The 21,743-nt window shown below is 32.9% G+C and overlaps 1 protein-coding gene across 18 annotated transcripts in view; it reads left to right on the forward strand.

Moving 5' to 3' along the window:
- PTPRD (protein tyrosine phosphatase receptor type D) overlaps positions 1-21,743 on the forward strand; it is a 2,844,105-nt gene that overhangs the window by 2,514,941 nt on the left and 307,421 nt on the right. For all 18 annotated transcript variants that reach the window (XM_051987498.1, XM_051987402.1, XM_051987374.1 and 15 more), the window contains one exon: positions 956-1,097. In XM_051987498.1, the coding sequence (XP_051843458.1) occupies positions 956-1,097 (142 nt within the window). The remainder of the gene's footprint in view (positions 1-955; positions 1,098-21,743) is intronic.

The following is a 21,743-nucleotide window of genomic DNA, read 5'->3' on the forward strand; positions in this document are numbered from 1 at the left end:
TTTATACAAAACTGTCATTCAGTTAAAATACAATCTGGTCAACATCTCTGAAAACTGCTTTCAGAACAAAGCATAATTGTAAAAAAAAAATGAGGGAGTAATAAGATCTCTTAATCATAAACATTGAATCTGTTGTTTTGTGGTAGTGATTTTTTTTGTTCTTTGACAATCTCCTAAAATGAATATTTAAAATAACAATATTACAACTCAAGTACAACTAGAGTACAGAAAGGTAGAAAGTTGAGGTTCCCTGCTAAAGACATTTTTTTTTTTCCTTTTGAAATAACTCTTCATTTTCCAGGAAGAATGATCTCAAAAAATACAAAGAATGCTAACAACTAGAATAAATACTGGAATGATTTACAGAAAAATTAACATAAGCTACCAGGCTTTAATGTTATGAAAGCTGTCCTGTTTACTGAATAAATGCTAGATTTATATACCTACTCTTCATGGTTCTTCCATCTATACCTCTTAGCAGAAGATATTTTATGCCAGAAAAGCTATCTGTGATGATATGCATTAATTCTTCCCGTATTGTCCAATTACTGAATGGCTGCATTTTGGCACTTAGACAAGGCACAACATCAAAAAGATATCCATCATTGTTTGAATCATAAAATGCATTTTTCTAAATTAAAAGGGTTTGGTATAACGCATATAGATGTACAACAACTACATTTGTATTTTTGTGTCATTGTGAAAATTCCGATGCCTTCATCAGAGACCAGAAATGTATATGCTTGTACATTTTAGCTGTGCATTTTCTTACCTATAATCTGCTAAATAGTCAATTCACTGAATTATGCCAGATATTATGCTTAGCCATTTCATACTCAAAATTCAAATTAGTTTCACTTTTAGAAGAATATATAGTTCATTCTGCACACACAGGATTAGCTGAAAGGTAGGCATTTGTAACAACACCTATGACAGCTGTTGTTTCCTTCAATAGGTAATAGAGTTTGATGATGGATCCGGATCTGTTCTCAGAATTCAACCTTTACGAACTCCTCGGGATGAGGCAATCTATGAATGTGTTGCCTCCAATAGTGTTGGAGAAATAAGTGTATCTACCAGGCTCACTGTTTTACGTGGTAAGTGAGATTATTCACTGATTACATCACTGTCAATGTTTGGTGTTATTTTCTCTATTCCTCTTTCTTTGATGGGGTGCTTGGAAAAAAAGAAATCATACAATGTGGTTAATTACATTACAAAAGAATCAAAACTTACTCAAATTCACCAAATCTTAAGAGTTTAACCTTTCAGTAACTTAGACCTTTCCTGATTTTTTGAGGTAAGGATTGTTTCTAAGATTTCTGTCCTTAGTTATCTTCTCTTTTACTATTTTTTCATAATACCTATTTTCAGATCTCAAGGAAGTTCAAAAAAAGGAAAAAAAGAAACACAAAAATAAGTTAATTCCTTAAATTCACCTTTTTTCCCCCCAGAATTATGGTTGTAGGGAATAGTGAAGTTTGAGTGTAATTGCTTTTTAGGGGCAGTTTTTTGATTTATTCAGTAAGCTTGTACAATACAGATCATCACAGTGTATATTATCTTTAATAAAATTTCAGACTTAGTTGTTAAGTTTCTATGTTGCCTACAAATGTTTTTCTCTTTGCTGGATGGTCATGCTAGCTACCTTTATCTCTTACTACAATTCTGGTGCTTCTGTAATTAATTCAACAGAGGATTCCATGTCAGCATTACCTTATAGGATGTCCATTCTGAATTTATTTCAGGATGACTATGCTCTTAAATAAATGGTAGTGACAAGGATATATCCCAATCTCTAATTCAATCTTATGTCACAGAATAAGAACTTTGTTGTTTCTCACCTGGCCATGTGGTCTTGGGAAATTTGTCTGATAATTCTTTCTCCATGATACACTGTAGCATTTTTTTGACATATACCAGCAGTCAAGACACCAGATTTAATGTGTTAAGATGAAGAAAATTGGAGAATGTGTATGAAAAATCTAATAATAAGAGCTGAACCTGTAAAGATTTGCATGGATATTTGATTTTTAAAGCTATTAGTTTTTCAGTCTGATTTTCCCCCCTAAAGGATTCATTTACTTTTTGTTTTCATGAAATTAGCAACATTTTTGCTTCCTGATCTTTGTGGTAACCAGAGATTTAAAAAGCAGTAACATCCTGCTCCTCTGCACGAGAATAAGCACCTCCTGTTGATATTGGCAAGGTCCCGGCTCTTGGGAAGAGAGTTGATACTAATAGCATGGGCCAGATTTACCTGGTAGATTGGAGAGGAAATGCATGCCATAAAATACTCAAGCAGCTTAGAAAATCAGATTATCCAATTCTACAGTCAAAATGCTCAAAAATATAAATGAACATTTTATTAACATGAAAAATGAAAAGACTAACCAACTGATTGTAGTTTTTCAAGTTCACTTTCTATAGTACAGAAAATTATATCCCCTTAAACTTTATATCATGAAATGTGTGCAGTTTACTTATTTGGATATACTTTGCAAAAATCATCCAACTGAATATCAGCTTCTTGAGAGCATGGCATTCATCCACCCATTGAAGAAACCTTAGAAGCATCCAGCATTTCTAGACAATCACTCACCTTACTATTTACCCTCATTCCATAAAAAAAGAACCTGGATTTGATGCTTTGTTGTAGTATTTTCAACATCTGGAACATAGTAGGTATTTAATAAATTGGTGTTGAATTAAAAATGAGATTGTGCTTAAATATTATGATTTTATTCTTCTTATCTAAAGCAGGATTAAACACATTGACAGAATGTATTTCTGCATTTAACTCTAAAAATATTTACTTTTTTGGTAATTAGTTGCTAACCTCAGGGTTTTGAATGATCAGCTATAATACCTATATACAAATATGTAACATAGAAATAGTTATGTAAATGACTCTTGATAAGAGTGTATGGTAAAATATGCCCTCCTCTCTTAAGGGACATTCTCCTCTTTTAAACTGGCAGTCAAAAAAGGGAGTGGCACTGGGTTCATAATGTGGTATACATATAGAAAGATGTTACTATTTTGTTCAGTTTGTCTTAATTACTTATCTTTATACTAAGAAAGGTCTAGGGGGTAAGAAGGAACACAGTAATCATTGCATTATTTTTAAAATTATAATTTTTTAAATGATGAACTATTTCAAATATTGATAATGTTTTGAATATTCCTTATTGATGATTTGGAGACTCTTCTATGTGACTTCCTGTCCTTTATCTCTCTGAAAATTAGTGTCCATATCTGTAAAAAAAGAGAGTAATTGGATTAGATAATTCAACTGCTTCTATTATAATCCTTCTGAAAATACCTATTAAATACAAAGGAAAATTAAACAACAACTCAACTTTTGTTCAAAACAACTTGAGATTGGCAAGGCATGCAGGACAAGAAATTTATTTTCAAATTAAAAAATTATAATAATTGATAATATAGTCATTGCATTTTTTAAAAGAGGATTATAAATAGACATTTAGCAACCTTTTGGTATAGTGCTTACATATCTAACTGTTTTTTTTTTCTTCTCACTTCAACTTTTGAAGGGTAGTTGGCATAGTTATTTTCTCCCATTTTACAGATGAAGAAACTGAGACTCAGAGATATTAATTGATTTTATTAGGTTCATATAGTGAATAGTTACAAAACCAGGATTCATAAGATATTATACTGGCACATTTAGTAGACCTTTAAATTTAATATTATCACAAAATCCAAAAGTTATCTCTCTTAGCACTCTTATATACTAAAAAGGTTTTAAATGATCTAGAAAAAGTCTTCTAAATTGTGTTTGTGGGGGAGAGAATACAAATCAGAGAAACTTTTCCCAAAGTAACTGATTTTTATACAAGGAATCTAACACACACTGGCAGATAACCTCTTATTGTTTGTTCTCCATTCTCAAAGAAGACCATAACATTAGGAGATAATGCCATATCAAGTGAATTGGATTTATATAAGGGAAGACTGTGCAAAATCACTTGCCTCACTTTTCCCTCCAGAATCATCTGGGCCAATGGTCAGATATAGGTCAGAATCTGAAAAACTTGAAATATTATGAAATTGTACATACAATATTTTATAGAAAAGTGGGGAATATTCAGCTTATATTATGGCTTATATATTTGCAAATTTGTTTTATTAGATTAGAAATCCTTCTAATTTTACCACTCTAATTTCAGAATTTGGCAATAAGTGAATCTGAGAAAATGATAGAGTATATTTTCTCTATGGCAATCAGTCTTCCATACAGTTTCCAAAGTGATTTTCTTAAAACATGGGTCTAACCATATCATTCCCTAAACCAATTAAATTTCAGGGAATCCTAATTCATTCCCCCTGCCCGCACCCCTTGCCCAGAATTATATAAAAGATCCCTGGTTTGGCATTTGAAGCTCTTCACATCCTTATCTTATCCTACCTTTCTAGCATTTTACATAATTCTGTGAATTCATAGTATTCTTCCACATGGCATTCTATTTCCCATCTCCATGCATATCTTCTCATTGGCTATTCCCGTTCCCTGGAGTCCTCTCAATCATCATCCCTAAAGTTTCTCCATCTTTCTCTATCTCTGTCTCTCTGTCCCCATTTTCTCTCCTTCTCCCTTCCTCCCTCCCTCCTTTTTTTCTCTCTCTGATGTATCTCTCTTTTCCTATCTAAATAAAAAAAAAAAAAAAAAGTAGTTCCTCCCTGCTATTGGAACTGTCTCAAGTTGTGCATCTTTCAGCCTCTATGTCATATATTTAATCAATCCTCTGGGTATCTTTCAGACCTGGAATGTTTCCCTTCCTCAAATCCACTATTCTTTTCATTGTACTATGGCTCCCTTCATTTTGTGTGTATTCATTCTCTCAGTGAGACTTTCTCCTATTATCGGTCAAAACAAGATAGCCCTGCTATGTCTGTGCATTTAATATTAACGGCTTACTATTTATGTATATTTATACACAACTCCCAAGTGCTCCATTTTCCCCAGAGTGTACATAGCATAATCCTTTTGATGTTTGCATGCCAGGTATATGTTTTAGAAAATATATTCATATTTATAATCAGAGAGTTTCTTATGAACAATGTGGCACAGCATATGGAGAACCATCTTTGGTTCAAGTCCCTGCTCAGATATATCCCGACTGCATATTCTTAGATAAGAATGTTTACATTTCTGTATCTCAGGCAGCTAAGAATAGACATTCTAAAGTGTCTGCCAGATCGTTTTCTCATTAGAATTTCCCCACATCAATGAAACCACAGGTTTGTCAAAAAAAAAAAAAAAAACTAGCAAAATTATAGTGTATTTGTTATTGAATAAAGACACCTCAGGAAACTTCTCATGATTGGCATGCTAACCACTTGTATTGTGACCTTTAGAAAGTGACAGGTCCAAGGAAGAATAGGTGAGAAGAGAGCCAACTGTAAATGAAGAGTAAAGCTCTTGGGGATGCTCTTAAAAAATGACTATTTTACAATTTACCTTCAGGAAGATAATATTCAAAATGGAGAGGAGTATCTGCAACAGGTTGAGGAAAGAAGACTAGAAGAAAGGAGTAAAATTCTGTCTCTTGTCTTTCCCAAACTGGCACTTATATTTTAAATTAGAAGAACATAGCAGAATTCAGCTGTTGAGCTGGTTTGAGTCTATTCAAATAAAAGGAGTAGAGAATCTGGAATCTGGACTTAGGGTATTACTCAGAAAATGACCTGTTTCAAATCTGAGATTTCTGCTTGTCATAGTCTATGCCCATAGGTTTTGATTATTTGTAAATGTGCATAGTAATATCCTGCAGCAGGATGTTTAATCAACCTGGAGTCAAGAGATGGAGAATAGGGCCAAATACCACAGATACGTACGCATTCCAGGAAAGGGCTGCATGAGACCTAATTGATCTGTTCATCCTACAGAGACATCTGCTGATTCTCTTCTTCTGATTTTCCCCTAATTGCTTTATTGTTAACCAAAATCTATTTATATTTCATAGAATAATATATTTAGAGTTGGAAAGGACCTCAAATTCGACTTCCTTATTTTATAGATGATAAACTGAGAGGTACAGAAAGATTCACTTTCTCAGAGTCACATTGCTAGTTTAATGTCCCAGTGCTCTATATTTATATATGTTTATGTTGTCTTCTTCCTTGAGAGAAAACATGGTTTCATTATTTTGTGTCAAAGAGCAGTATGAAAATATTCCAAGAAGACAAGGAGAAAAACCAGCAGCCGGATGTTCTTGGGCTACATATATTCTATACTAGAGTGACTCTTCTACTTTGTTAATTCTCTAATTGCCAATATTATTCATTCACTCTGGGTATCCTTATAAGAGAATGAATCTTGCATTTATGGAAAGATGTGTTATTATTATTTCATTTCTAATGACTCTTCTTTGAGCTAATTATATCAATTGGCAGATTAAAGATAAGAAAACGTATTGGGGGTTCATGTGATAACAGCGTTAGGAGTGTGAACATATGGAGCAAATTTCATTTGAGGTATCTACTGTGTAAGGAACCCCACCATCAAATCAGGATTAGAAAGTTAGCCTAGAAGTAACTCAACATATGCAATCTAAATGTACTCAAATATAAGTATTTTAATGAATGAAAATCACTACATCAAATACTTAAAAGATGGGAAGAAAATACTTTGTCAGAAGTTGAATGTTACCGAATGAGTAGAGACAGGAATTACTGGACAAAGGTGAGCAATTGAATGAGCTAAAGGAGACATTTTGGTGGGAAAGAGAGAGAAATGTTTGCATACATATGTTTCTTTCAAAAGTGTACATCATTATAGCAGTTGGAAAAGAACTTCTACCATTTTTCAATGAGAATGCAGCCAACTATCAGTGCCATTGTGTAATACTCTGTGATCAGAATTAGCATGTTCATTACAGTCTCATTTTATTAATGCCTCTTTTTGAAGATGAACACTGTTGTCCCCGCTGTGAAAATGGTACTTTACAGTTTACGGTATAAAGTGGTCTCTGCTGGGGAGCTGGGCTAGGAACATTAAAGAACAAAGCACAGCTGCTTGACAGTCACACAAAAGGATTTTTATGAAAGACTGAGACAAAAAAAAAAGAGTGGCCAACATCAAGCAAGCTTGCCAGCATTTGGGGTACAGAGTGAAATGACTCAAACTGGCTTATAAAAATGGATGCGTACTTAAGTTAATATCAAATGAAAAAGTAATTAATGCTTTCCTTTCCATTGAGGAAAGATGTTTAAGGAAATGCAAGCTTTTTTTTTGTTTTTTTAAGTAGTATATTTTTAGTGCTTAAAATAATAATAATAATCATAGTTATCTTTACATACGGGGCCTCCAGTCTTGCAATTATTTGAACAACAAAAATTTATCAAATATGTTGTACTAAGCAGAGAATATTCAAACTGTAGATTAGACAACCACGGACCTCTTGAATATTATACTTTAGAAGGCAGCAAGGTGGTGTAATAGATATAGTGCCATATCTGGAGTCAGAAAGACTTGAATTCAAATGTGGCTTTAGATATTTGCTATCTGTGTGACCTTGGACAAATCACTTAACTTTGCCTCAGCTTCCCCATCTATAAAATGAGCTACAGAAGGAAATTGGAAGCCAATCTAGTATCTTTGCCAAGAATATCCCAAATGAGGTCATAAACAATTGGACTTCGCTGATATAACTGAACACCACAAAGGAATAATAAGACACCAAAACACAGCTCTCCTACACAATAGCACTTGATAATATTTGTCTTTTAAAGTCTTTCATAATTTGTCCCCAATTTATAATTTCATCCTTTTTTATGCTCTTTCCAACCAAACTTCGGTTATCTGTTTCTCACCTGTTGCATTTCACTTCTCATCTCCATGCCTTTTATACTAGTCTTTTCATAAGTTTCTTCACCTATACTTCCCTTTCTTCAGCATGTAACTAAAGCACTATTTTCTACACACTTTTGTTAGTCTCCCAACATTTAACATCCTTCCTCCCTAATTATTTTGTAGTTAACAACTATACATTCACCTTGTATTTCATAGGATCATAGATTTAGAACAGAATCCGATCTTGGAGTCCATCAAATTAAACTCATTTTTATAGATGATGAAAATGAGAGGTACAGAGTGATTAAGTGACTTCCAGCTAGTTTAATGTTTTAGAACTTCTAGATCCCAAGTCCACTACCCAGTATTTATATGAATTAATATTGTCTTTTCTGAATGAATGTAAGCTCCTTGAGCGATGTTTGATTTTTTTTTTTTTTGACTTTCTGTCACACCCAGCAAAAGAGATACTAAAAAAAAAGATTAAGTGACTTGCTTAAGATTCCAATGGTATAAATGGCAAAAATAAGATTTGAACCTAGATCCTCTGACTGTAAAGTCAAAGCTATTATTTCAATTTTGTTCCATATTGATATTGATTAGTAGCAAAATGTAAATTCAGAGGGTAGGGAAGGTATGTATAAATTTGATTAGCATAATGAATGATGCCATACCCTTTATGTATATTAAGGACTTTTTGGTACTATTTAAAGATAATTATTAGTTGAAATTGAATATAAAAACCAAATGTGATGGCACACTCCTATAATACCTTTTGAGGGGAGGCTGAATTTTGTGGATTTCTTGAACTCTGGAATCCTGTGGTTCAGTGGGTTGTGGGCAGTTAAGTTTGGCTTTAATAAGAGGAGAATCTCAAAATGGGATTTACTAATGAGGTACAAGATGACCCATATCAGATATGTAAATAGTTTAAAAATGCTTTGTTGATCAGAAAAGGAGGAGGCTATTCCTCTATAACTCCAGCTGAGGCAAGATATGAAAACCCAGTCTTTTTATGACTCTATCTCTAGATCTATTTTTGATGTCTATTTCTATATCAGTATTTATGTTGGTATATCTATATAGATAAAAATCTCTATATTATCTATAGATATAGATAGACATAATTTTGTGATATCTCATGAGTTCAGTAAGCAATATAATAAACAGAAGAGGCAACTACATGATTATTATGTATATATATAGATAGATAATGTATATATTTAACATGGATTGATGAGACATCACAAAAAACAACTGAGTGGAAATTTGAAAAACATAAGCTTATTGTCAAAGTTACAAAAATAATTTCATATAAATTTACATATCTATATCTATATATACATATAAACTTCATTAATTCTACATTTATTTGTTGTCAATGAGGAAAAAATCTAAATGATTTAAGATATTTATTAAATTAAATTTCAAGATATTCATAATTAGTTTTATGCCTCTCATAATTTTAATAGTTTTAAAAATATTTAATAGCATTTATTTTCTCTCTCTTTTCCTTCCCCTCTCTTCCTTTTCCAACTAATCCTCTTCCAATTGGATAATTAGAAAAAAGAAAAGCAATTGTAACTTCATAAAAAATAGTCATAGTACAACAAGACATATTTCCACATTCTGTATTAGACATGTTTAAAAACTTTTTGCGTTTCTGTGCATTTTAAGTACTTTAGCTCTCTGGCAAGAGTTGGATAGCATGTTTCACCTTCCCTTTTCTGAACTCATCGTTTCTGTGATACAATTTTCAAAATTATTCACACATATTTTAGTCATTTTTTAAATTTGTGTGTAAGTACTTCTAAGTCTTAGTATTATACTTCTTAGTGCATGTAGTGCATGTAACTTTTTTTTAAACTTGATTTGAATAACAGGAGGTTCCTGTATTCATGCCATTTAAACTATTGTCAAAAATATCAAGAACTACAATTCTGGAAATAAGACATTTAACACTGGCAACAGGGCTTTTGGTTTTAAAGATCAATTATCTGTAATCTTTGCAAATAACTTTAGTAACATGTATATTTTAGAGGAATGAATGTTGACATACTTTTTTTGCTAATGAGTATGTATTTGTAATCTTCCAATTTTGGTGGTGAATTTTTAAAAGATTTTGCCTTGAATTGGCCCCTTTAATACAAAGAATTTAAAAAACTAATAGGTCTTGGTCACAAGTATGTCCCAGTTAAAATGCTTCAGACAAGTGATTAATGAGTGTGTTCAGTTTGAAAAACCAATCACAGTTTAGTTATTCTCAGGAGAGAACCTAAAGTTTTTTACAAAGTATAATATGAAAAGAACTGCATAGAGAAGAAGCTGTCTATCCATGCTCATTATATGGGGGAAACATTCTTATAATCAAAGAGGCAAATGAATCAATATTAAAAATATTGTTGTAATTTTTCCATCCTTCTATGCAAATCTCTACTGTTCACCACAATGAGAGGCACAAACACATACAAACACAATTCTCAGATAGACACACACACACACACACACACACACACACACATACAAACACATACTGGCTGTTTTCAATATTTGTATATAGTTGATAGAAATACTCTTAGCAGGGTTAACTTAAGCCCTGTGAACTTTAGGAAAAAATATATTTATAACAACATTTCAATATAATTGCTTCTTTTATTATCCTTGTATATTGTTTTATGTATTTTAAACATTTTTACTGTGATGTCCATAGGCTTTACTGTAGCACCAAGGGGGTCAGAATACAAAAGAAAGGTTAATAAGTGAGAATAATCCAAAATAGCATATAATTCTTTGTTCTCAACTTCTTTTCCCCCAACAAAATCATATATCTACTAGGACATACCTTTCTACAAGATTAATTCCTCCTTATGAAGTGAGTAAAATTAAAATAATAAATGAAACCATAACTGGGATATGAGGCTTGACAATGGTTTAAAAGAGAATGGGGGGAAAAAAGAAACTCCTTGTCTTTTTTAATATCCCCCAAGCTCTACCCACTGACTGTTGGGGAGAGAAAAAAAAATGGAGAACCTAGCATAGAATGGCTTTCCTGTGTTTCCTAAAGAGTTAGAGATTGCCTTTTCTAGCTTTTTGAGAAAGACCTCACTGTTTCCGGATACCAATGTTTTGGGGAGTGTGGAGTGTGGACACTGTCAGGCCATGGACTATCTTGGCCAGAAGTCTTTTATCTAGAGTCTGTAGATTTTTAAGATGATAGATGGATAGATAGATAGGGATGGATGGATGGATGAATGAATAGATGGATGGATGGATAGATGGATGGATGGATGGATGGATGGATGATAGCTGAATAGGTAGATAGCTATATTTCAATGAAATTAATTTCCTTTTGTATCTTAAGTAGTTATACATTTAAAAGCATTCTGAATAGTAGTTTGTAGGCTTCCCCAGACTACAAAATGTGACCACAGATATACATCAATCCTGAAAAAGCCACTTGAGACCTAATTGATATGTTGATCCAGCAGAGACCTGTGCTGATTATCTTCTTTGTATTCTCCCAATTTTTAGAGCCCTGCTGCCTTAATTATTTTGTATTTAATGTATTTAAGTTATTTTATATTCAATTATAATCATCTATTACATTTTATATATCTTGTTTCAAAATATAGTTAAGAACCCATGGCTAAAGCAAAACTCTGGAATATTCTATTTAATTTAATTCAGTTTGGCAAGTAGTCATTAAACATCTGCTATTAGCCAGGAACAATGTTGAATTCTGAAATTACCAAAAAAAAAAAAAAAAAGCCCTTCTTTCAAGGAACTTACATTCTCTCATGATAAACAAAATTTGCACAAGTAAATATAACGTAATGTGAATAGAGGGAGAAGACTGAATGGGGATCATGAAAACTTTTCCATAGCTGAGTTAAATTTTGCTTAAAAATGAAAGCTTTCAAATGCTCTAAATGAAAAGGAAGTGTATTTCTATAGAATATCTGGTCACCCTCAGTTGAATTTAACATTGCTTATAGATCTTTCAAACCTGAGGAGCTTTAGAAAAGGTTTAGAGTTATTCAGAACTAGAGATAAATCATCTAGTGCTAGGAAACTGAGGTCTAGAAAGGGTAAATAAGTCACCCACTATCCCATATTTTTTTGAGTGAGGAAGTTGAGCCTCAAATATAACAGAATGCCAGTCTAGTTAGATCTCAGTCTAGTCATACCATAAGCAATCAAGAGATAGATTTGTTTCACTGTTTGTTTAAGCAAAGAATAATTAAATCTTAGCCTAGTTATGCTTCTAAAGGCCAGTAGTAGGATCTCTTGAATTCTCTGCTCTTTGGATGTGTCTATTGCTACTTCTTTCTGTGAGCCCAGATTTTCTCTTACAGAAAAGGCCAGCTTCTTGAAGTTTAGCATTGACTTTGATAAACTTATTCTGAAAAATACTTCATCCAGGATGGTAATATAAACCATGTTTATTGTTGGGACCCTATGAGCAATTAGTTGGCCTAGAGGATAGAATATATAGGACATCAGTAATTCTTGCTTTTTAGTTTGGATACAAAATGCCTATTGTCTTTAGGGTGAACTTATATATGCCTGTTCCAAAGGTGATTTTTTTAGAGGTGACATCCGACATATTTCAGTACCAATACATTAGGAAGAATGTATTTTCAGGGAGAATACAGGAATTGTCTGTTACAGTGTTAATCAATCAACATTACATATATCCTCATTTTACAAAATTTTCATAATCTTTTGATATGGGTCAATGGTCTCTCAATCTGAGACATAAATTTGTGATCCATGTAGTTTTATCCAATTCTTTACTTTTATACATGAATAAACTAAGGAACAGGAAAGGTAGTGATTCTTCTAGTTTTCTAGGTAGTAACAAAGATGAGATTCAGATCAGGTTCTTTGACCCAGATCCAATCATCTTTTGTTTCATTCGTGGTTCTGGTTTCCTTCTTTCTTCAGCCAAAATCAGTGTATTTTCATTTCTAAAAGGTAGTATCTTCCATTGAATTCCAGGAAATAAAGTGTATAGAACTGAAAAGTATTGGGATGGGTTTTTTTTTCCCCCTGCTGTAGTAGTGAGGAACAGATTTGATAGAAGTTGAATGATTTCTTAACTTTGGTTCTCCTCCTTATATTATTTTTTTTAATGGTATTGGTGGAGAGGGAGTAGAGAGGAAGGAGAATATTTTTGAATTATTTATTTCTTCTTCAGAGCTGCTTTCATTTAAGCGTTTATTCAACAGTGAACAAAATTAGCCATATTTCTTCTAGCTTTGAGGATGTGGTACCAATGTATTTGAAAGCAACTTGTGTCTCCACCAAGAAATCACAGTTTTAGTTATGATGATGATTGCAGCAAATGAACATGTAAGATACATGATTGAGGGTAATCAAGCCAATTTATAGGAAAAAGGTGCTCCTGCTGTAATTCAACCTACAGCTTTTGAGGCTAGTGGTTTCTGAGCACACTAATGTTTCATCAAGTGCACTATTACTCTGACAGCCAGGTTTGTTGAAAGGTAGGATGTGTTTGACAGAAGAGTACTATACTGACAGCAAAATTAAAGTCTTTTTTTCCTTCCAATGGAAAAAGATATTCTTAAGGAAGAAAATCACATATTATATTCAAGAAGGGTTTGAATGTTCTTTGGTTAAGTTAAAAAATATATGACGCAATAAAAAAAAAAATTCAAGTAATTACCCTTGGAGTATTCCCCTCCTTTTGTTTCTTTCTTGATTAATAATACTAGAAGTTTTTATTACTGCACTTAGTAGTTTTATGTGGTGTCTTTTTGCTCTTGGTGAAGCATGACAAGACATATATAAATATGAGATGATTTTAAAATGTGCTAGTAAAAATACGATAGAATATTGTGTCTCTTAAAAGAGACACAATATTTATTAAGCAAAACTGATTGTTGAAAGTCAAATATTTAGATATCCAAAAATGTCATTTCTGTTATTTTTCTTCCTGAGTGATCACCATTGCTAAAGGCTCCAAATCATCTGAGATTAGTTTGTATTATTATTTAAATGGAAACAACCAGGATTAAAGCAGAATGTGCCTCCTAATAACCCTCATTTTTATGCATGTCATTAGATCTTATTATGATATTTCTTATTTCCAGGTATTGCCCGCATTGTTGTAAACTGACAGCATGTGCTATAGCCCATTTATTATGATACCATTAATCTTTGTTACAAAGATACATTAATAAAATAATCAGTCACTAGCTCAATAGCCAATGGAATTCTTCACCTAGAGATAAATTATCTTCTTTGAAGAGTTGTCTATGACTTAGATTCTTCTTTACACTATTTTACCACAAACCTATTACAACAGAACATATGACAACATTAAATATTGTGTAGTAGACACATTTTCTGGGTTTTTTTTCTCCTCTACCCATAAGTATGCCAAGAAATATAGCATTACTGAAAGCAAACACACATGCATAGACTCACACTCGAAAAATGATGAAGATTTTTGAAGTGGATATGTTTAAATAAGCCTTTTTAACTAAATACATATTAGTTGCATTGATTAGAGTCAGGTGTTACTGTGCTCATTTCCTCCAGACATATTTGCCAGTGTGCCAATATATAGTGATTAAGTACCCCTTTTTTTGAAGCATAGTATCCTGGGAATACTGCTAAACATGGTCCATAATCTGAAGTACATATTTTGAAGGTAATCTGCCCTATCTGTATAATTCTGAATTGCCAATTTTTATAACATTTAGCTTTATATAAAAGAATAGCTCCAGATTTTTCTTTTTTAGCAATAAAGTATGATCTCCATTATAGATTTTTGTGATATGAAGGGCTCAACAAGTTCCCTGTATCCAAAACTGTATTTTCTTTAATTTTTTTTCCTTTCTTTTCTTATTTTTTTTTAAATTAAGAAGCATTTATTTTCTCTTCCTATCTTTATTGGGGGAAGGTGAATCCTCATAAATAATATATATAAACAATCCAAACAAATTCTCATGTTGGCCATGAGGCATAGAAATGTATCCCTCATTTTTTAGCAGTTTGGGTCTATCATTTCTTGTCAGAAGGAGATTGTTTGTATTTTTTTTATTATAAGTCCTATGAAATCATGGTTGGTCAATGCATTGATCATAGTTCCTAAATCCGGCTGTGGTACTTTTATTATATACATTATCCAGGATTCTGCTTATTTAACTGTGTATCAATTCATACAAATCTTTCAAAGTTTCTCTGATGCCATCCCTTTAATCATTTCTCCTAGTACAATGATGTTCCATGTTTATAGGGCTTATATATTTGGTTTCTAATTTTTTGCTACTACAAAAATTATCCCTTCCTATGTTTCTACCTTCTCTCTTCTCTTGGTCACATTGGTCCATACCCAAAATTCACATTGTTATGTTATGATTCAAATTAGAAGTATTTGGATAGATTTTGGTTGAGCTCTTCTATCTCCTTCATTTTTAGATGAGATATTGAGAAGATAAGTATATTATCAGCATTTGATCTGAATAACCTTAACACCATTACCAATGCATATCATCAATAAGATACCAAGGAATTGTAGGTTATATTTCACATAGCTTCATTTCTAAAGCCTTATAACTCTATTGAATCAAGGTTTATATATTAAAAAAAACTTTTATTAAATGATTATTTTCATGAGCAATGATGGTGACATAAATCAAAGTAAACATATTTGATACTTAACCTAGAGCTTTTTTAAGGACCAAAGAAATCTTGGTCCTTGCCCTTACTTTTTAATCTCTTACTCCAAATCTGCCTCTTTTTCCTTTATTCCATATTATAATTTTTGTGAGCTCAGGTAAAAAACAAAGGGGCATTCTTCTTTGAAGAGACCATTTATTCTCCTAGTGATTTAGAAGTGGCTAGTGACCTCATTCTTAATTTCTAAATGGTAGAAAATGATTCTCCTGGTAATCCCTCTTCTGTGATTGAAACAGAGGAAGCTCAGAAACAGTGGGGAAAAAAAAGAAAAAAACTGTGGTTGATAACTAAGGATTCTTAGCCAAGCTGCTTAAGATAATAAATAAGAATTTGTGTTTATTAATTGAGAAGGGTTCAATAGTCAGTCTATCCGTCAGTCTATCCACAAGTATGTTTAGGTACTAGGGATATAAAGAAAAGCAAAAGACAGCTTCTCTCTTTAGGAGCTCACATTCTAATGGAAGAAATAATATAAACAGCTATGTGCAAAGATGATATATATATGATCATTTGGAGCTAATCAGCAGAAGAAAGGCACTAACAGCAGAAGGAAGGGATCAGTAAAGACTCTTTATGTAAAGTAAGATTTTAGCTCTGAATCCAGAGATGGAGTATCTTGTGTAGTGAACAGCAAAAAGGCGAACAATTCAGAATTTGTTGGTAGAGAGGCAAAGTAATAGAGTGTAAAAAGACTAGAACAGTAGAAGAGATATCACAAGAGATACAATATAGAACAAAGGGAAAAGAGGTGGATTTGGAATCAGAGAGGCCTGGATATAAATCTATGTTGCTGACTCCCCATGTGACTTTTAGCAAGTCATTTAATTTCATCAATTCCCTCATCTATAAATGGGTTTGGAATAAGGTCCATTTAATTTCAGATATTCTTTGAGTCTGTGAATTTCAGAGAGGGATTGCTTCTGCTACTACAGTTTCTAAAATGGCAAATATCCTTATGATAAATATGCATTTCATTTTGATCTTCTGCAAGGTGACAGCAGAGTTATCTTCCATAGTGGTGGAATGGGCTTGGGAACCTTGTAAATGACATCATGTATGTGTGTGTGTCTGCCTGTGTGAAAGTAAAACAGCAGGTATGAGCAAAAGATAGAGAATTTGGGGAAAAGGTTGGAAGCGATTTGGCAATAATGAAAAAGAATACTTGCAAGAAAGTGTAGTATTTCAGAAAGATACAGGGATTATCAAAGGAGAAGTGAATTTTTAAAGTGTGTCAATGAAATATTTGCCCAGAAGTATAGTACAAAGTTTTAAAGGTCAAAGTTGATCATTTCAGAAATGCTGAAAATGAATCCTATTCATTTTTAATATCATATGAGAAAATCAAAAGTCCTTCAAGATTTGAATTACTCTGAGCTTTCTAATAAGCAAGCAGGGAAAAGAATTTCATTCATTAAGAGAACTGTCTAATAGAATCTCTGAGATAACTAATGGTGTTACTGTGGCTTTGTACGCAGCATGTTTTGAGAAAAATGGACAGACAAGTCAGTTCTGTATCTATTTGAGTTTTAAGAATTATCAGCTGCTGAGATCTCTGAGCTAATTGGAAAGGGGCCAAAAACTTCATTTCCTCCTTTTATGTGATCATTATTTTATCTTTTTCAGAGGAATGGAAGAATATTAATCTTTTTCATAGTCAGAATTCTCCCTAGTTGAAGGAGAAAAGATCCTTGCCCTACGTACCTCAGAAAGTTATCCTCTAAAACAATTCTCTCCTTTGTATCTGTCTCGAAGAGAAGTTGCTGGAAGCTTTATAAGTCTTATTGTTGGGGAGGTGACTTTAAATTTTTATTTTAGGCAAATGCATCTGCAAATTAAGACTGCAGAAGCAGCAGTGTGTGGATCCTCACAGTTCTACTCAGTTGGACAATTCTTCATTACTTTGACAATTTAATTGGGTGTAAAAAGAAATGGCAATTAGAAATCAAGGCTTTATGTGGGATAACCTACCGGTTCCAAAGTTACGCTTTTAAAAATTCAGTAAGACTTGAAAAAAGTTCATATTTAATTGCCTTTAGTTGGTTATTTCCTATTTTAAAGTTATTTACCACTTTGACAACTTTATTGTGATATGAAGATGATATTGGCTTCTTGAAGATTATATTATCAAACCTCAATCTCTGAAGCTTCCAAACAAGTAAGAAAATCTTTGAGTACAGCCACAGAGATCATTTATATATTTATTTTCCAAGCAATAACCCAGCTAAATTCAAGAAGGTTTAGCATCAGATTGCCTGTAGGATGATGAAATTTTTTATCACAGTAAGTTGGTCAACAAGTTGCATATGTACCCATGCTTTTATCCTTAATGAGTTCCCATTTTCTTCCTCAATGGAATAATTTTTCTTTGTCTCTTGAAATTTCATTTTAAAACATTCTCACTCTTCTTAGGCAGAATTCCATCACCACATGTTAGCCTGTAGCACCATGCGTATCCTTTTTTGAAACTGCTGAAATCTGGTCTATTAAATTTAAGGTGCATATTAGAATATGTTTGGATTTCTTCTCTATCAAAAATTTTCTGATGGATAGTCTCATTTTCCCAAGTTTTTCTATTCTTTGCATTGATAGCAAAAATTTCTTTATCCATGTCTAGTTATATACATATACACATTTATGTATGTATTTATCTGCTCTTCCTCCTTTATTTTTATCTTAAATTTATTTTGATTAGATTAACAAGATTTCATGAAAATACATATTTTCTGTATATATATTTTGGGCTTCAGTTTAAAAATCCCAACCCATTCTTAGGTACCATATTATGTCCTTAATCAGCAGTTCTCTGCTCTGCTGTGTTTCTTATGATTCATTGTGTGAATCATAAAATTTTAATGTATTTGTGTGTTCATCAGATAGTTTCCTCTACAATAAATAGAAATTAAGTAATATGAGAAAATTTTAAAGACTAATATTTTGTACTAAAATTAGAATATTATTTTGCAGTGTATATGGATGCTAAGTGTGTAGGAGGCACTCCATGGAGCATATAGGTGCAAGTATTTGTTCTTACGGAAGATATCGCTACATTCTATGCCAGTAAAATTTTTGGAAAAGACCCAAACTTGACTGGGAGGGTAGTCTAGGAAACACAGAGACCTAAATCTTTCTGGCAAGATTTATGGTAAGGGGAAGTTGATAATCTTTCTTGCCAAATAGTAATTCTAAGTCACACACACATACCAAAAAAACCCATATAAAAGACCTTAACACTGCTTATCAACATCAGTTTCTGTTTACATAGCTTGCAGTAGGAGTATAACTTCAATATTGCATTAATCATTGAGCTCCCTTCTTTGTGGGTTTTGGGGACTTAAAAAAAATTCCAGCCTTCTGTGCTTAACCTGTCCTCACTTAATGGTTGTTCCTCTGACATGCAGCAGGCATAATTAGTTGCTTTCCAGCGTGGTAAGGTCTACCAGAGGTTGTGTTCCACTGGCATGGTCTTGGAAAACTCAGGGCACTGTAGTATCTGGAAAAGGCAACTTTCATAGAGATTTATGAGGTTTTAACTATAAATACAGGTCTTGCTAGTAATATTTTAAAATTTGAAACTTTTAAACTGTTGTCACTGAGAGTGTAGGAATCTAGAATAATCATCTATAATCAGATGACTATACAGGATAAACTAGACCTACAGCTAAGGAAACCTGAATTTAAATCTTGCCTCAGCTTATTAGATCCTGGTGAGCAAGCCTTTTCTTTCTTCCTTCTTTCTTTCCTTCCTTTTTTTCTTTCTTTTCTTCTCCTTGAAGGTCTTCAGCACATCAAAATAGATTGCCTTTGAAGGATTCATACAAAGATATGGAAAGAATTGAGTGGAATAAGAGGGTCCGGGCAGGTTCAGTTAGCACAGGTGAAGAAAGGATCCATATCAGTGAACCCAGAGACCCATAGATATATTAAATTCTTAGAATACACCTGATATTATGCCATATAAAATTAGATTCCTGATGAATGGCTTGTGATGAATAAAGATAATGAGTCTGGAATCTATACTAGATAAGTATTTTAAGATTTAAAAATCTTTTCTTTACATAATCAAAAACATTCATCTTAATTAAATTCAATAGCATTTATGAGAGGATCCAGAATAAGACCTTGACAGGGTACTAAATCAATACACATAGTGTTCCAAAGGCTATTTATTATAAAGAGGTTTAATACTATTTGGATTGTTCCTAATATTTCCTTAGTTCTAGTTTGCCTTAAAAAGAGATGGATGAGGGGCAACTAGATAGCACAGTGGATAGAGTAACAGCTCTGACACCTGGAGAATCTGAGTTCAAATCTGCCCTCAGACACTTAACACTTACTAACTGTGTGACCCTAGTTAAGTCACTTAGCCCTAATTGCCTCACCAAAAGAGAGAGAGAGAGAGAGAGAGAGAGAGAGAGAGAGAGAGAGAGAGAAAGAGAGAGAGAGAGAGAGAGAGAGAGAGAGAGAGAGAGAGAGAGAGAGAGAGATGGATCAAAATATTCTTTGTTTTATAGAATGAGAATGAAGGAGGGGAAGGCTATTGGGAGACATTTGGATAATGCAAAAACAAAAGATGTCAATGAAAATGTATTTATAAAGGAATAAATCATGAAATCTAAGCTATTATTAATGCATACAGATATTTACTGAAACTTAATGTATATTGATTTCATGTCCTGAAATATAGACATTTTTCATTTAAATTGGATGGAAGGAGTAAAAATGTCATTTCCCAACCCCATCATGAGTGAATAAAAAGGTTTTTGGTTTTTTTTTTTACCATGATGTTTTAGTACCAAAACTTTTCCAGCTCTCCTCCATTAAATACTTAGAAAAAGTACCCTGAATTTGTACAAATTCCAGTTTAGATGTTTTTGTATGAAAATTCATCTTTCAATTCTGACAGAAACATGCTTCCCATCTATCCTATAAAATGAAGCCTACATTATTTTTTTCCTAATTATGTACATTTTTTTATTTCAATGGAATGGTATTTAATGGAGTGAGGTGGAATGTAATGGTCCAACTGCCTGGGAAAGGACTACAATGCTGAAGAAAGAAGAGGCAACAGAACTTAGGAGATTGGGTGTTGGACTTGGAACAGAGAAAACATGGTTTCAGATTTTACTTCAGACATTTAGTAATTTCATGACCCTGGAAAAGACCCTTAACTTGCTGCTCAGTTTCCTTACATACACTATATAATATGGGATTTGAAATCAGTGACTTTGGAATAATTCTTTAGTCTAATAGTAACTGGCATCTATACAGTGCTTGACAATTTGTAAAACACTATGCATGCATGCTTATCTGCTTTGTGCTTTCCAACATCTTATGTATGAGTATGTCAGTATTATAGGTATTGTTTATTACCATTTTTAAGAGGAGGAAAAGAGGCTTAGAGTGGCGGAGTCTTAACTGGGGTCACCAAACTAGAAAATGGCAGTTGGTCCAGTTAGTCATCCAGACTGTGAAACTAGTTAAAGGCAGGTAGATGAAATGAGTAAAATTTTAGACTGGAAGTCAGGAACATTTGAGTCCAGATGTGGACCTCAGACATTTATTAGTGATGTTAACCTTGGAAAGTCATTTAAGCTCTTTCTGCCTCAGTTTCTTCGATGTAAAATAGGGGAAATGATACTAGCTACTTCCCAGGGACTTTGTGAGGGTCAAATAATTTAATTGTAAAAGGTTTATTAGTTTAGTGCCTGGCATATAATTGGTGCTTAATAAGTTTTTGTTTTATTCTCCCTGTGTCCAGAGTATCAGAGGTGGGATGTGAACTCAAATCTTTTTGATGCTAAAATGGGAATAACACACCTTTCTTCCAAGGTAGTTGTCAATATAAAATGAAATAAGATTTATAAAAACCTTTGCAATCTTAATGTTCAATATAAATGCCAACTATATTATTATTCTTATCATCATCATCTATTATTCCATTGCTTTAAAAAAAAAAAGCTATTCCTTTGAGATTAGGCTATAGTTTGAACAATATCAATTTCAATTAAAATAATGAAAGCTGTCTATTCATTTCAGAGAGGATAAATGATGCCCAAATAGATCTTTATTTGGGCAATGATTTCTTCCTATTCACACAGAGGTGATAAGTTGGCATTCTCCATTGGCATGGATTCCATTTTGCACAGATATTTAGCGTATTCACTCTGCCTTCCTTGAAAAATTTGGGCCATAAGGTTTAATTGCATGCTCATCA

This window comes from Antechinus flavipes, chromosome 1 (genome assembly GCF_016432865.1).
Source record: "Antechinus flavipes isolate AdamAnt ecotype Samford, QLD, Australia chromosome 1, AdamAnt_v2, whole genome shotgun sequence".
NCBI lineage: Eukaryota > Metazoa > Chordata > Mammalia > Dasyuromorphia > Dasyuridae > Antechinus > Antechinus flavipes.